The sequence below is a fragment of the Cinclus cinclus genome, chromosome 4 (genome assembly GCF_963662255.1).
Source record: "Cinclus cinclus chromosome 4, bCinCin1.1, whole genome shotgun sequence".
NCBI classification, from domain to species: domain Eukaryota; kingdom Metazoa; phylum Chordata; class Aves; order Passeriformes; family Cinclidae; genus Cinclus; species Cinclus cinclus.
The window spans coordinates 9,969,927-9,987,592 of record NC_085049.1 but is presented as its reverse complement, the minus strand read 5'-3'; the positions used below and the strand labels follow the sequence as shown (position 1 = coordinate 9,987,592).

The 17,666-nt window shown below is 35.8% G+C and overlaps 1 protein-coding gene across 1 annotated transcript in view; it reads right to left on the bottom strand.

Annotated features, from left to right (window-relative positions):
- The window catches only part of FBXL13 (F-box and leucine rich repeat protein 13), a 60,705-nt gene that overhangs the window by 22,665 nt on the left and 20,374 nt on the right, over positions 1–17,666 (bottom strand). Inside the window, 7 exon segments of the mRNA XM_062491560.1 lie at positions 2,440–2,570; positions 2,572–2,603; positions 2,758–2,869; positions 3,492–3,570; positions 6,325–6,395; positions 10,567–10,643; positions 10,646–10,689. Coding sequence (XP_062347544.1) covers positions 2,440–2,570; positions 2,572–2,603; positions 2,758–2,869; positions 3,492–3,570; positions 6,325–6,395; positions 10,567–10,643; positions 10,646–10,689 — 546 coding nt within the window.

Here is a 17,666-nt window from a genome sequence, read left to right as displayed (position 1 = left end):
TGAAAAACTGAGCTTTCTGGGAAAAAATTCTGTTGGAGATAATGAAAACTTCCATTAGTTCCAGCACTCAGAAATGATCACCACTTCAAAAGACAGAGCTTGGAAAACAAATCTAGAAAGAATAAGAACCGGTTTAAATATTTGTACTAGTATATTTTTTAATTTAAGGGACTTAAATAATTTTAAGGAAAAATTATCTTCTAACACAGCAGCAGCAAAAGTCATTAGCAGCATTTGTGTGCAGTAGCTGTTCTGTACCCTGCATGAAGAGTTAACCTCAGAGTGTTTCACTTAAATCAATTGCATATCTTGCACATGGCTAACTTATACACAGAGGTTACAAAAATAAAGCCAAGTTGAGAGATTTGGAGACTACAGTTTGGGTGTTTCAATACAGTTCAGATCTCTGGTATGTTTAACATTACTGTACAATTAGCTTTACAATGCATTCCCAGTGTTGCTTTTGTGTTCCCTGATGAATAAAAAAATAATCCCAGAATTATGTAGGACACAATCATATTTTGGCTTGTACAGTTTGTTGCAGCACAAAGAATCACTGCAAATCCCAAAGTCCCAGCACTACTAATAAACTGATAACATGAACAGGGTCTCATTGTGTGACCACAAGCTACAGAAGAAGCAAGAATTCATTAAGTCCCCCTGCAATAATTCAGCCACTGTGGCAGTTTGGGTGTTATTTCACAGTGCAGTTGTTTTTCATTCAAGAGGACAAATAAAATTAAGAAATGCGACTTCAGAATAACTAACTTTCGTAAAGTCCATAAGGAATGCTGAACCTGGCAACAAAGTCAACTGAGTTTAAAAAGGCTGAAAATGGCCACATTGTAACTTTTTAAATAATCAAGACATGAATACACAGTTGATCAGCTATGTGACAACACAGGCCATACACTGCTTTATCATACATGAGGACAAGAATGCCATCATTCCTAAACTGCAATAATATGCCAGAGAGATGAGCCACTACATTACCTGTGTCAATTTTTAGACATGTTTTTACTCACATCTCTTAGTTCTAAAAATCATGATCTATTAAGTTTCTTTCTTCAGTTTTCACATGTAGTCAGTTCCTATAATTTAAGAATTCTGATTTGGTAGATTTGAAATCCCATTCCTCATTCCCCTGTGCCACTGAGGGGAGGAGGCAGAGAATTCAAGGGTGGAGCTCAGCTCAGGAAGAAGGAAGGGGTGGGGTGAAGGTGTTGTAAGATTGGTTTTATTTCTCATTACCCTACTCTGATGTGATTGGCAATAAATTAATTTTTTCCTCCAGGTCAAGTCTGGTTTGCCTGTGAAGGTGATCAGCAGGTGACTGATCTCTCCCTGTCCTTATCTTGACCCACAAACTCTTTGCTGTATTTTCTTTGTCCTGTCCACTGAAGTGGTAGAACAGCTTTGGTGGGTACCTGGGGCCCAGTTTAGATGTGCTAAAATCTGTAACTTTGCTAATGCTTAAACACTTGAAAGTGTCTGGCAAAGCAATAAAACAAGGGCAGATTTCTACAATACCTTTACTAGTGCTTAAATTGCTTTGTTAGGCTAATCCAGCCATTCTTCAGCAATAGAAGCAGTAGACATGTGCAAACACATTCACAGCCCGTGATTTGGCTGACAGACTGGAAAACCCAGCCTGCTAAATGTTAAACCAGAAAATGCAGGCAGCTGTCCCACCTGCCCAGCTAAACTACCAGCAGGATTACGTGGTATTGCTCCAGCACTGCTCAGTGCACCTACAGGCAATATTATCAGATTTGTATATGCTAGCAGGCACAAAAAAAACTTTTGTTACACTTTAAAGCAGAATCCCTAAACTTTCTCATCGTGTCAGAAACTTTAGGATCAACAGCAATTTCAAATTCTTTGTATTATTTCCTAGGTGTTTTAATTTTGAAATATTTGTAAGCTTTGCCTTCCCTCTTCTCTCTCACCCTTGACTCTATCATTGTGCCAAAAAACAAACTATAAATACTATACATTACAATGTTTTCTTGATAATTATAAAAATTGGCAATTTTATTTGTCTTAGTATTAGACAGTAATAAAGTATTACGTCCTTATTCACAAAATGATTTAATATCCAAGTTTCAAGAGAATTGTGACAATGGAATTTTCTTTGATTATCATATTCTTTTTCATAGCCACATTTCAGCACTAAAATATGCCATGGCTATTAAGTGACCTTACATCTACAGTTAACTTTTTTTGCTTGAACTGGAGTAGCAATGATTTTTGAAACCATGATAGAGGGACAAAAAACTATAAATTTAAAATATTTTTCAAAATATTAAGATATCTAACTTACATTCTAAGAATTTATTTTTAAAACTGAAAGATGTGTTAACAGGACTTCTTAAAAATAAAATTAACTTCAGTACAATCCCTTTGCAATGGTTACAGAAATCTGATGTGATCTAGTACCTTGTGCAGAATGCCATATTCAGTACAAAAATATGCTTCAACGGTGAAATCATCTTAACACCAATTTATGTAATCTTCTGGCAATCAGCCACATGAATGTGCCTGATGTATGGGCAGCATTTATTCATCAGGCTTGAAACTTAAATCAGTATTTTGGTTATTCCCTGTTGAAATATTTAAGATGCAAGTTACACATCTGACATACATTAAGAGCATAATCCAAATACCCACTGAAATCAGTTGAAAGATTTATTTCAAATTATCTGAGTGAATTGTAAAAATACATAATCCTAATTATTTTGTGATCATTATACTAACTTCCAGTGCTGACCTTCAAAAGTTTACATTCTGCAAGGGCTTTAAAAGTTGTGTGAGAAAGTTTTGGAGAGTCAAGAAAGAAAGCAGACATTACCTGTTTTTCAACTAGAGCCTTTGAAGAAAAAAAGTGAAATAAACATTCATATGCCCATGCTGTCATGTAAGAAAACAAAACAGAAAAAGAGCAAATATTCTCCATATAATACCAAAAAGTAACAATTTCAAACAAATAGTTACAATCCATTTAACAGTAGCTTCCAGAGAGTGAGTGGCACATAAACCATTTAAATTCTCCATATAGTTATTATGGTTGGGAACACAAGGAAAAGAAGCAAGTACCTGGAGACATTAAGTAGAGCAGACACCCGAGACAGTGCTATAGTTAACAATCACTTTTGCAGAAGCCTGGAAGTTCTTTTTTGATGGGCAAAATCAGTAGCAGAATGCTGTTCCCATATATTATAGCTGCTTTACCACTGAAAGAAATGAAATGCTCTCATTTATAAACTGAAAGACCATAATTCAAACATACCAATGAAAAAAGAAGACAGCTGAAGGTTTCTGACAGTGACTGAAAGTGAGCAAGATTTATAAGCATAATTCGACAAGAGTTGTAAAAAATTATTTTGGTTAGAATGTCTCTTGAATTGTTTCTTACTTCTTTGAAGTCATTTGAGAGGATAATTCAGTTCCAACATCATAACATTTCTCAAAAAGTAGTTTCAGTTCCTAACTTAAATACATCTATCTGAAAGAGTTAACATTTTGCTGATTAGCAAATCTTGAATCCAGCTGTAGCCATTGGCAGTATTTCTGAAAACATCAGCTCAAATTTACTCAAGAAATAAAATGTTTATGTCTTAGCAAGCCTGACAAAAACAGTACAGGAGAAGTTTGAGATCTCAATGCTTTAACATCTTACCATAGGCACCTAGATGTTCAATAAAACAAGAAATGCATTAATCTCGCTAAAAGAAAAACAGATTAATGAGGCATATTTATTATTCTGAAATTTGAACAACATAGTGCATAGGATCTGTTAAAAAAATGTGTCCTGTGACCAAGCAAGAGTCAGGTTCAACATTTTCTATAGCTGACACCATTTATGGAAGCAACAGTGAATGTTACTGTCTCATTATTCTACCTTTGTTTTCCCAACCTTATGATTTATTCACCTATGGTAGATGTTGAAATTCAGTTTGAAGCAAGTTCTGAATGTAATAAAATAACTTCATTATTTATTTCCAGATCCACAGTAGAATGTATGTAAGATTCAGAAGGGCTACAAGGAAAGGTCCTCTGCAGTCACAATAATATAAAGCTCTTATACAGAATCCTTCATGCAAGACCACAATAACAGCTCTGTGTACTCTAACAGTGCAATATTCAATGAAATTACAAATGGACTGATGGATCTGTCAATTCAGTTTATTCCTTCTATCTCTCCAGAGAGACAATTCTTTAACTGCTTAAATTCAATAGATGCCAGTTCACTCTTGGGCATACATAGTGTTTCTTTTGACATATTAATGCTGTGTAAATGACAGTTTCTTTTTAGCTTCCACAGAAAACATAGATGTGAACGATTCCTCCCCATGAAGTTGTCCCACTGATGTTTGCATGTAGAGATCTCACTGTTTTCCAGGGTTTGAAGTTGTGTAATATAACAGTTGATGGTTGAACTTGGGCATCTTAGAAGTTTTTTTCCAACTTTAATGAATCTATGATTCTATACTAACCCTGTGTAGCTCAGACTACAGTCCCAGGAATTCATTTGCAAAACACAGAAAAAAAAAGTAGTCTGGCATGTCCTCCTGGGTACCAAATAAGGCCTGTGGAGAGAAGAATCCAAAGAAAGAATCTTGTAATATAAATATACTGAGAGGAATTTTTGCTGTGCCCCACCTCTCCAGCTGCTGCAGAAGCCTGATGTGTTTAGCTACCTTGCCTAAGGGGAGCAGAAGGCACAGTCTTTGCTTAGGGTAGAAATGTTGTTTAACAGTGGACATCACTAGCAGATAGGAGATGGCCAAAGAAAAGCAAGCCAGAAACTGAGCAGCTGATCACCCATCACACCTCAGTATGGAAACAATGCACCAGGAGATGCTCCCAGTTCTTGCACTTCCAGTCTCCAGATTTGTAGCACATGACTGGTCCCCACTAATACTTATCAGTGGAAACTAGAATGAAACCTGCTTTACTTCTATCTTACATTGAGTGAGGAGATTCACACCTTGGGTTTCTAGCTCTTATTTCTGAAAATTTTATGTTTGGATCCTTTTGTACGTGAGATGTTTTTTAATGGAGTAACTGAATTTAAGTTATTATCAAGGCAGACTGTCTTTTATGGCATAATGCCTCATCTTTTAACTTATGCCCAGGTTGGCTTGCTCTTTATTTTCAGGCTGAAATGGCCTTTTAAACAAATTCTTTGTCAATTGTTTTAAATGCCTTGATGTTAAATGTCTTTGCTTAGAGGATTGTGGCACTCTTTGCACGTTTTCCCTTGTGCAGAGGGATGCCAGCTCTAGAGGGAAACTGCCTTGATGTCTGTCAAATGCATTCTTAGACTTAAACTCTTTGTGCAGATCTCACCGACAGACAGACAGACAGACAGACAGACAATACGGTATGACTCATAACACACACTGGCACTTTTAGCCCTGTGGATATAAATAATCTGGTGTGTTTTGAGTTCAGAACAAAAGTAGCATATTTGTTTTTCTACAGTGGGTCTGTAACAGCCTGCAAAATGACAGAATGAAAAGCCTATCATCAAAATAAATAGAGGAAATATTTTACTGGTAATGCATGGAGATATAAATCCCATCAAGTCCCATCCCTCTGACAGCTGGCTGTATTCAAGGTGGAATCTGATATGGTGCAGCTGTGTTACCCTGGATCAGACTTCTCCAGGAGCAGCTATACTCGAATAAGCAGATGAAGAAGGGAAAAGAGAATCTTGTGAAGCTGCAGGGGAGGTGGCAGAGAGGGATTATAAAGGAAGAACCGTCTCGTAACCACAGCCTGGTCAGAGCATGTAGAGTCTGTTGGTGCACTCCAGGCTATCATGCCTCATGCAACTGAGATGTGTCTGTTGGAGAAAAGGACACTGTGGCTTTGGGAATGTGGTTGATGTGGGCAGATAGTATTGCAGACCTCACCATCAGCATGGATAGGTTGGATTTGCCCACCCCAAATGATTGCAAAACAACCAGGTGCTGTGTAGGGCTACTATGGCAAGGGCAATCCTTTTCTCTACTGGTACTGATCATCAGAAGATAAATGTCAGTTGGGAAAGTTGTGTGCTACTTCTCAGGACAGAATATGAAATCCAGTTGTCTAGATTCTAGTTTTGTACTCACTACTGGTATATGCAATGTGACATAATCCTGTCTCATTTCCTCACCCCAAAACCTTCAGTATGCATGGAAGGGAGTAGGTTAATGGTGAATATCACACAAGCTGCTGCCCAAGGGATGTACTGGGAAATCTATACATTCTGCTGGTCAAGAAACACCAATTGCTTTAACATGGCATGACCAAGTCATTCAAGCAAGAGTTTACCTAACTCTGCAACAGGCTTCTTGCTCGTTGGATGTCAAGCAACCAGCAAAAAAATATGAATCCTGGGATCTCTGTATAGCAAAGAGCAACAAAGATCCCAAGACAGGTCTGAATCACCTCTGGAGACCTCTTCCACTCTCTAATTGCGATATATATATATATATATATATATATATATATATATATATATATGAAGTTAATTTTCTGGGCACTATGTTATCTTCGATTCCTAAAATAAAGTGAAATTCCCACTCTCAAAAGGAGAGGTTGTAGGTAGCAGGTAACCAGATCAAACTCAGCAATCAGCAATCCTGGCAGAACTAGCATGCCTTTTTCTGGAATTTAGTAAGGATTGCATAATGTTAAGTGCAGGCTAAAGGACTTTTAATCTCTATCTGGAAAACCACTGTTTGCTTAACATAGGCATTTGATACCACAAATAGCAGAAATCTAGTGTTTTCCTCCATGCAAGCCAAATCAAATTATATGGAAGTAGTTAATAATAATTCTCCTGCAGAGATTGTTTCTAATTTCTTTTTCACTTGAACTCATGTTTAACCTGAAACTGGATAATGTGTTTCAGGCATCAGGTTGAGAAAGTTCCAGTGTGAAATATTCACTCAGATAAGATTAAATAAAATGAATCAACATTTAGATCTCCCATTGTACATATTTATCTTATTTTCCTGTATTTCTAGAACAATAAAATCTTACATTTCTTTTCTAAGGTCCCATGGATTCTCTATGAAACTTTAGGCACTCTCAAAGCTAAGGTATAGAAATATGAAATTTCTTGCGCATTTTAGTAAAAAAATTGCTTTATCAACTCACTTGGAATTTCAATGTTTAATAGATTGCCTCAAGAGTGAGCAGCTTGGCCTGAGAATCGATGCTAGGATATGTATGGAGTTTAATACTGTATTCTTTGCCCCAGATGAGTAAAATCCCACTTAAATCTCATCTTTCAAAGCAACTGGGAGGGTGACTATTTTGAGGGTTATTGAATCTTAGATTCTACAAAATTCTACATTACAGATTTTTCATGCATGACTCAGTAAAATCATTCTGAAAATGTCATATTTTTCTTGCAAATCCAGATCAAAAGTGAATGCAGAAATAAATTATAAATGTAAATAAAATTAGGTAAACAAGTAAAATATACTTCCTTGTCTGTAGGAGTTTTCAGTCTAATATGTAAATGACTGTCTTGGTTTTTTTTCTTGATTGCATAATAGTATACTATGATCTGAAATGAAAGTATAACAAAACAAACATGGAGCAAACCACAGCTAAAGATCTGTCCCCGTAGATTTAGAAATAATTGCAGAGAAATGATGAAATGCTTATCAGAATATCAAAGTTGATTTAATTTAATCTTTCTATAGTTTCATATTCTGAAGAATAGGAATATACAGGTTTTCTATTTAGGTTTGGCTTTTTTGCTACGCATACACTACTTACAATTCTGTCTTTCTCCCAGAACTGATTTGATTTGTGGAATCCAGCTTGCAAGGCAGAACGCTGTCTGCAGCACAGAAGGGATTTTGAAGAAACACTCTTGTGATTCCAGTATTGGCAATACACTGAGGATGAAATCTGAAATTCAACATTCAGAACTGAGGAAGTACTCTCTGGGGCACATGGGACTATCTTTTTTGTATCCTGTGTTTGTCAAGAATCATCAAATGAATTGTGACATCCTTTCAGATGTTTGGCACATTACATTGATGGCTTGACTCCACATGTTATTTTTCTTTTAATTTTCCACTGTCCTTAAAAAAGTGCTTATATTAAGATATTCCTGAATTAGCATTTTTCTAAAATAAATAACAGAGCATTCATAAATTATAGTATTCTTCACTTGCACAAGTTTCTACTCAGGAAATGTAAACAATCATACTCTTCTTCAAAAAGAAAAGAACATAGCTCAAATTTGCTCCCCAAGTGATGGCCCCTTTTTTGTTGCTTGATATGTATAAAGAAGCTAGAATTTGCCAAAATGAGAATTCTCCCAATGAAGCTGGAGCAGGGGGAGCACAGATGGTGGAAACTGGTGGAGTCTACATGTAGGTTTTTCTGACACCCTTGCAAAGCAGATGTCAAGAAATAAAAGGGACAAATTTATTTTTCCCAGTGGCCTGCATTCTCTTATCCAGCTGTTGTAACCTACAGCAAGTGACAGACTGCTGTGACACATTTTGGGCATGACATGCAATTGCTTTATGTTCTCATTCTTTCCAGTTTTGTGTCTAATAGGAGAAAATTTTCCACCAATACTGTTCAGCTTCAGAAGCAGAATAAAGAGATCTTATGCTTTCTAGGTGGGGCTCTGGGAATGTCAATAGGTATAATAGGGTACCTTCTGAACAAGACACAAGAGAATATATCTTTAATATCTATTTCAATATCTTTATGAAAATATGTTGAAACTCATTAACAAAAATATTTACTGCCTGTGCCATACAGATAAAATCTTAATTACCATGACTTTATGCAGAAACCCACGTCAGCAATTTATCCAGTATTATTACCATGTATGAACATAATAGTCAAAGAAAGATTGCCTTGTTTTGTAACAATGGACTAGAAAATGTCTGCTTAATTCTCACTTTTCTGCCTGTGTTTTAATGAGCTAAATAAATGCTTTGGTCCTTAAGTTGCTACTTACACAATCCTTAACATAATCACACATTTTACAGATGGGCTTTCTAAATAAACATTCAAATCCTACAGAAGTAGTGGCTACAGAACAGCTCATACAAAAAGAACTGTAATGTTAAAATAAAAGAAAAAAATAAGAAACATGAAAAAACCCCATGAAAAATACACATTCTATAGAATATTTGAAGCACAATTTCAATGTTAATAGTATAACTCCTCTGAAGTTTTCCAACTATTTCTGAAGTGTTAGCCTTACAAAATTTCCCTTTAGTTTAGTTCACCCAGTGAAGGGGAAAAAAATCTTTTTAAAATCCTCTATCTAACTGTGATGCAATTTGATGTTGTTTTTTTTTAAAAAAAAAAAAAGTTTTAACTGTTTACTTAAGCACTTGGTCAAAATCATTAAGCACTGTTCCAGAATCCAAAAATGGAGAAAGCTGTGGAATTCCTTTCAGGGCTCTCAAAGACACTGGCAAGCAAACCCACTGTCCTCTGGTAGGGAAGGACTGTGGTTTTCCCTGTTTGATGATGATCACTTCTCCCTGAGTACTATTAGATCATGCTTTCTAGAGGCAGATCCCCACAGCTCATGATGACACTCCTGAGCAAGCAGGAATGATGCTTTTGGAAAACAGAACAAATTACTGGCATTTTGAAAAAGTTACTCAGAGGTAGGTAGTTCTTAACTTTCCTCTAACCTCAGCCCTCATTTCAAATTTCACACTGTCACTGCACAACAACCTCAGCATGATTCTCATGAACAAGAAACAGTAAAGAGCAATCAGAACAAGACTTGCCCCATCTGCCACATACTTTGTTCTGAGAAGGTTTTGTTAGCTTGGAAGTTAAACTGTTATATTCCTCAGACTCCACCTCTATCATTTCACATGTATTTTTTTATATGGAGAATATTCTCAGTGTATAAAGAAATTCATGTGTGAGTCTTTACCTAAACATTAGGAGACTTTAATTGTCTTACAATTTGGCATTTCATATGCTTTTGGAATATGTTTCAAGATTCAGTATATATTTGAAAGTTTCTAAAATAGCACTGCATTCTAAAACTTTGGTTTTCTTTACAAGTTTAGTAGGATACCAAAATAATCCAAAATATAACTATTTTTAGATTGCGGTTATAAATATCATTTTAATTTATATAAATCAATCTAAAACTGCACCAAAAGTTCACTTTTTAATTAACTTCCTTCTCAGTAAATCAACTGTAAATTTGTATATTTTTCCAGCACAGAGTGGCTTTTATTTTTTTGATATCTTAGTAAAAACTGCATTTTAAACCCCCAACACACAATTAGTCTATTTGTGGCTACAAAAAGCAAGCCTTGTTCTCATTATGCAGCAAGTACTAGCTGTTTATAGATCTGACAGTTTGCTGGAAGTGATCCAAACCTATAGTGCTATTATTCCTCAGTAAAACTTAAACAGCTGTAGTCATGTAATTCAAAACCCTGGAAGGCTGCTGCAGTGCATGCTCAACCTCAGTATACCATGAATGCAGGATGCTGCCAGTCATATAAAGGATCCTCTGCTTCACATTATGAAAGAAAGACGTGAACCACAAACCTGAATGAAACCTGGAATTTTCAAACAGATGAACTTGTGACAGCCTCTTCAAGAGTCCAGGTATGGTAAACCTTTGTGAGTTTTCTGCAGTGAGCTAAACTCATTTACTGTAGACTGGGGAAGCTTTGCAAAAAAAGCCCACAAAAAACAACAGAGCAATTTGCTACAAGGGCACGATACAGAATCAAAAGAACATAAAATGCCATAGATAAAATTTTCTGAAAATTATTGTAAAGAAAAGATGTTCATTGTGAAATAGAATTATCTACTTGCTGAAGTTTGAAAGTCCCTTTCTTCTGCTGCAGTTTTTGTATTGCAAATTAGTGGGGAAAAGTACTATCATGCAAGATATTTCACCATATGAAACCAGTAACATTGTAATATTATTTTAAGTAACTGCAAAAGCATGCTTTTTTAACTAATTGGAACTTCTCTGTGCATATTTTGCAAGTATGACTTTTCAGTGTAAGTTTGTTGGACTGCTTTTGCCATTGATTTTACAAGCAGTGCCTGTTGGAAATTAAAACCAGATCTCTATCAACAGACATTAAAAGCAGAAATGTGTAGTTTAAATTTCTCAAGTAATATAATTATTTAGAAGACTATTGAATCTGAAAAATTGAAAGAGTTACAAAAGTGAGTCATGTAATTTTAGGTTTTGATCAGTTCTTTTGGAAAACATTCCTTTATACTAAACATTAGTTAAGAGAAAGCAAATTGTGTAAGTGGAAAATGTTAATCAACAGCACTCTGTAAAATCAAGAAGCTATACTCTGAAATTACTTAAATTTTATTCTGCAGGTTTATATCATTCTGAAAACTATTCATTTGAGTGAACTACATTTCTAACTGGAATAAATAATAATTACCACATGCACCACAAATGAAAGCATACAGAAAATCAAAACCTACAATTAGGATGTTCTGCTCTGGTAGACATTTAATTGTAGTCATGCTGTTCTGCAACTCAGCCAAATCAGGCATTTTGAAGAAGATGGGAACTCCCACTGTGTGTGGAGCTGACTGCTTAAGGAGTGGCATACTGACTTTTGGAACTGACTTTATGCTTTCAGTATAGAGTGGGGAAACATGCTGAAGACAAATGCAAAGAGATAGGAATTGTAAAAAGAATGCTGTTGTAAAAAAACAATTCAAAAGTATTAAATATAAGATTACATTTAATGAAAAAAACTACCCATGTGCAGTAGAATCACATATTAGAATATAAATGCATATGTTATTTGTGGTTCTTTTTTTAATGGAAATGTTTAATTTATATTAAGTACAAAAGCAAAAGTATGCTTCTTTGTAGAAACCTGAGCTTCTACATTTTCTAAAATTTTGCATTTTAATGTGATATCCCACAGAAATGAGTGGGGAAAAAATAAAACTTGGAGAAGTATACTTCCAAACATATCAGATAAAACAGATAATAACTCAAGAGTCTGGGGTAAATACTCTGGTAGCTCTGAGTCTTTTTAATGTATATGTTACTGCAAGGCTGCACAATTTAATATACAGGTAAACCTTTTGTACTGGACTTTGAAGACTGTGATGAAAACCTCATAATAATTTTGAAGACATGCTGATTTCCTTTATTGGTCACATGACCAATTTTTAATGATCTGGGAATTTTAACACATGCCTTCTTTTCCCATTTTTAAAGTGATATCATCCTTAAAACTCAAGGAGAACACAGACTACCAAAAATCTTTGGTTTGTGTTACAGCTAAATTCTGCAGGGACACTGTCATACTGATTTTTCAATCAATTTTGACATTTGCAATCTCAGGATCGTTGTTTTAAAGCAATCTGACAAACTCACCTTCTGACATTTATTCCTGATGTTCACAAATAAATGTTCGTGTCTACCATATGCGACAGAAGTTTTTAGAGGGAAATTTTAACTGATTATCTCTGTTGTGCCATATGGAGGCTAAAATGCTTGTACAGAATAGTACGAGAGAATAAAAAATTACTCCTACACTTCACTAACTCCTTGTTCCAATAATGGATGTCTGATACATCACAGCAAACTTCACATGCAGCATTATGAAATGCAATACTGCCACCTTGCACTTTGTGTTAGTCACCATAGTACACAGGACGTGTGCTGAGCTAAGGCTTTTGGGATTGCCATGTGAAATGTTCATGAAATCTGTCTGCTATCATATCCCTCACAGGACAGCAGCTTTTTGTACATCCCCATGATCTCAGAAACAATGAGCTTTACTTTTTGTCTAAAAATTGTCAATACAAAGAGTGTAATCTTATGGTTTTAAATCAGAAGCATCATGTGTGACTGGGAAAATTTCATATTAACAAGATACAAGATAACTCCAAAAGGTCTTTTGTCAGCGGAGAATTTTTCTCTATTTACACATCCAAAAAAATGATGTTCCAAACTTCGGCAAAAATGTATGGAAATCCAAAAAGACAAAATATCAGCCAACATGGAAAAAACACGGATTTATAATAAAAGTACTATTGATGAGTTGAGTGGTAGAATTGGAGACACTAATGCAAAATTTTGACAAAATAAATGTTAGTTATGCGAGGATATGGCATTTCAGACTAAGAAAAACAAAAGCCAAAATGTATTATGCAAATGCCAAAGAAAAACATGTTTCTGAACTTCATGGGGATGTTGCTGAAAGACATACATTTGTTTCCCTCATAGGAAAGAGAAACAGTGTACAGCTACTCTTCAAATCCATACAATCTTTGTGATGGCTGCTGTTGTGAACAGCTCACCTCATTTCTTCCATGGCAGCTTTTAATCCAGCAATTCTACCTGCCAGGCAGACCTTGAGTCTCTAGGGATACCTCTGAAACAGGAATGGAAGACTTTTGTAAGACTGTGAATTCCCTGCCTTCAGCTCACTGATCTTCCAAATATCAGTTTGGAATAAATCTTTCTTTTGTAGTTGTCGCACAAGGCCTTGGCTCACACAGTGCACCTATCCACAATCCTCTCTTTCAAAAATACATTTTTAAAAACATATCTAACTTCAAAACTTCTTGCATCATCATGAGGAACTTGCACAATAAATTTTTGGAGAGTATTTTCTTTTAAAAGTTTCTGTGAAACTCTGCAATATATAAGGGAATCTAGCATATATTTTTAGATATACTAAGAAGATAAAAGAACTGCTATCTAAATGACTTGTATGGGGCATTTATTTCATTTTGTACAGCAGACAGAATCCTACTCAAAAACTAGTATTTCTTTTACACATACCTTTAAATTTCCTGCAAGATTAAGACAAGACACTTTCATATTTCTCTGTAATTTTACCTTTTCAATAGTCATAGAGTTCTATTAGTACTATCTCCATACAACAGGTTTAAATAGCTTTAAACAGTCTGATTAATAAAAAACCCCAGAAGCATATTAAAATTGTATTTGTATGTAATAAGGGAAAAAAAAGCATGAGTAAGTATCTTTAAATCATCATAATAATTTCTGTACATCTCAGCCATTTTCTTTGGAAAAGCCTCAAAGTAGAATATATGAGAGATTTGATGCTACTGTTGCTAACTTGAAGTATAGTAATTTTATCATTTTAAAGGATACCTGCACTATACAGTCCTACAGAGCACAAGGGACTTATCACAGGATTGAAAGTTAGCACATGTTAACACATTTTGCTAAACCAAGATTACTGTTAGCCAGTCCTGGCATCCAAAACCACTGCTGAATTTTCTCCACAAACTCTGGTATATTTCTCTGACCAGTAATATTATTAAACATAGTACAGTTTACACAATGCTTCCTGTTTAGTTCTACCTTCTAGGTGGAACATTAAACTTGAGTAATTATAAGGCTTCTATATTTTATTGACCTGCAGGACAGGTACTACTTATATTGTACCATTCTTATATAATGGGAACAAAATTCCTAGTATGATAAATGTTTCACAATAAATGTCAATATAGTGCAAAGGCAAAAAATCAGTACTTGTACATGAAAATGTAATAGTTGGGCCTGTGTCTTTTTCCACGTTGTGATCACCTTTTCCCTATTTCAGTTATCAGGCAGAAGGATCATCCAGATAATTGGAAATTCAATACCAACCAATCCCAAAGAGGAAAGTTTGTGCTTTTGAAATATATTCTTGCAACGAAGCATTTGAGAGAGGAGCTATATCAGTACAAACAGGTATGTAGATGGAAGATAACTGTAACCTTGAAAGGAGTGAAGGCACAGAATGCGGTGAGAAAGCTGGGGGGAATAGTGATGAGGAAAATCTCTGAAATCTTCCACACAAAAGGGGTCTATCTCAAGTGTCTGAACACAAACACTGGTAGCTTGGGAATCAACCAGCAGAGATGGAAGTCCATGCACAGGTACAGAGCTGTGATTTCACTGGGACTCCAGAGATAGCACACGCAACTGAAGGGTTGCTATGAAAAGTTCCAGAATATTTAGGAATGACAGCCCAGGAAGATGAGGGTGGGCTGCACTTTGTGCAAAATCATGCCTGAAAATCATGCCTGAGTATGGAGCTTTGCACTGAAATGGGTGAGAAGTCAATCAAGAGCTTATTTGTAAAGATTAGGAGCCAGACTGACGAGCATTACATTGTGATAGGGATCTGCTGCAGACTGCTTGATCTGCTTGATCAAGAAGAGATGGTGGATGAAAGCTTTGGGCAGCTGAAGGAAGCCTTACTCTTGCCTATCCTGGTTACTCATGAGAGACTTTAGCCACTCATATCTGCTGTCAGAAAATATGGCTGGGCATGAACAGTCCAGGAGACTTCTAGAGTATGTTGAAGACAATTTCTTGATCCAGCTGACTGACAAGTGGTCTAGAGAATGTGTTCTTCAACAGGTGAAGGAATGTGAAGTTGAGTGAAAGTCAGCCTGAATGAATTTGAATGGCTTTGGTTACTGCAGCCATGAAAACGAGAAAATGAGAAGTTCAAAATTCAGACAGGAGAAACTTGGGCAAACTAAAGAAGAAAAAATCCTGAACTTGTTAGCAGATTTTTGGCTAGTTTAGGGATCTCTTTAACAGAATCTCATGGTAGGCAGCCCTGGAGGGCAAAGGGGCCCAGGAGAACTGGTTAATCTTCAAGGACAAGCTACTCCATTTACTTTTTAGCCTCGGTTTTTACAGCTGAGGGTTTTCTGAAGGCTCCCAGGTGCCTGGCTGGAGCCTGTGAGCAGATTCTGTGAGAGTGAAGAAATATCCATTGTAGAAGTTGTTAATGTCAGGGAGCACCTGAAGAAATGGGATGAGACAGGGTGCATCCAAGAGGAAGAAAGCTGTCTCTTGTCATTGAGAAGCCTCGCTCATTTTTGAAAGGTCATGACAGTCAGAGGAGCTTCCTAATGACTGGAGGATAGGAAATGTCACATCCATTTTCAGAAAATGGAAGAAGGTCTAAGAAACTACAGGCCAGTCAGCTCCACTCGAGTCCCTGGGAAGGTTGTGTAGCAAATCCTCTGTGAAGCCCTGTCCAAGCCTATGAAGGATGAAAAAGTCACAGCAAACAGCCAGCATGAGTTTATCAAGGGCAAAGTATTCCTCACTAATTTGATAGTTTTCTGTGATGAAATTACTGGATCTGTTGATAAGGGGAAAAAAGCAGCCCTTGCATCACTAACTTGACTGTACTAAACCATTTTTGTTTGACGTTCTTAAGCTCTATTTTACCTATGTTAATTTTCAAAAGCTTTTGTGTAAATATTGGTGTTTCTGGGCTAAAACACTGGATATACACTTCACTAAAAAGTGACTACAAATGATACAATTTTTTTTAAAAAAATACTTAACACTAGAAGTAGCCTATAAATGGATGAATACATTAAGAAACATGATTTCTGAACAAAATACTAATGTTATTCTTAGATTGATTTATTATAAGAAAGATTTGCATATAACACTGCCTTTTCTAAGAAATTATTAATTAATGCAAAGTCAAATGTTTTTTCCATCAAGGAAAAGCAATGAAAAAACATTAAGGAAAACTAATGGAAGCAAAATAAAATTAAAAATGCTAAACTGAGAAAAAAATTGACACATACAGAATGGCAATTGCATTCTTAGACACCTTACAAATTAAAGCTCTTAAAACTATGAAGAAATTTAACGAGACATTTTTAGAGCCCACGTGGCTACTGAATGAATAAAGAAATGTAAAAAATACAGGACTAAAATGTATTGTTGATAACTCCAAGCCTTCCTCCCAGACTGGTGAAGTTTTGAAGCCTGTTTATCAAAATTAATTGAGATTGAATATAACATTTTGCCCTGGTACTGTAGAAAACCAATGAGAACTTCACTGATTATCTCTGAATCCTACTAAACTCCATTTTCAAAGTACTTAAGAACACAAGTCTCTACTTTTTATCAGGAAGATTTGTAACCTGAATAGGCACAGCACTTGAAAAAAATCCTTCTTCTTGGTATAAATTAGAATTTGTAGAAAGAGTTTGTAGTTCTTACATTTAATCCCTGGCACTCACAGATATGTAAGTCTTGCAAATTTTTAAATTCACCCAAAAAACCCAAAACCAAACAACCAAAAAACAAACACCAAATCAAAACAAAACAAACAGACAAAACCAACCAGAAAGTCCCCCCCAAAAACACCCCAAAAAACCCAAACAAGCAAGCAAGAAAAACTATTATATTAAAAGTGAACAGTTTAAATTCTCAGTGTATGACATAAATGTAAGAATTCCTCATACAGGCCAATATCCTGAACTATGGTCACAGCAGATATCTGAGATGAAAAAACAAAACCCCCAAAACTGGGGTAAACATTCCTGAGAAAATTACTTGAAAGCAAGCCACCCTTGAGCTCTAACTAAAACTGGGAGTCTGATGGACACTGGGTGGCTTTCCCTGGTCTGGCTCTGTATGTGTTCCAGTTGTTCAGCACTCAGGAAGTCAGGAAAGACCTGCTTCAAACTCCTTGTTTGAGCTCATCTTCCAAGGGTAACTTAAATATACAAAGGTCCAGTCTGATGCTGTTTCCCTGAACACATGAGAATTTCCTAAAAAAGATCACTGAGAAATTGGTCCATATCATTTCCCATGTTTAATCATGATGAAACGTAGCAGACCAGAGTCAGTCAGTAGATCA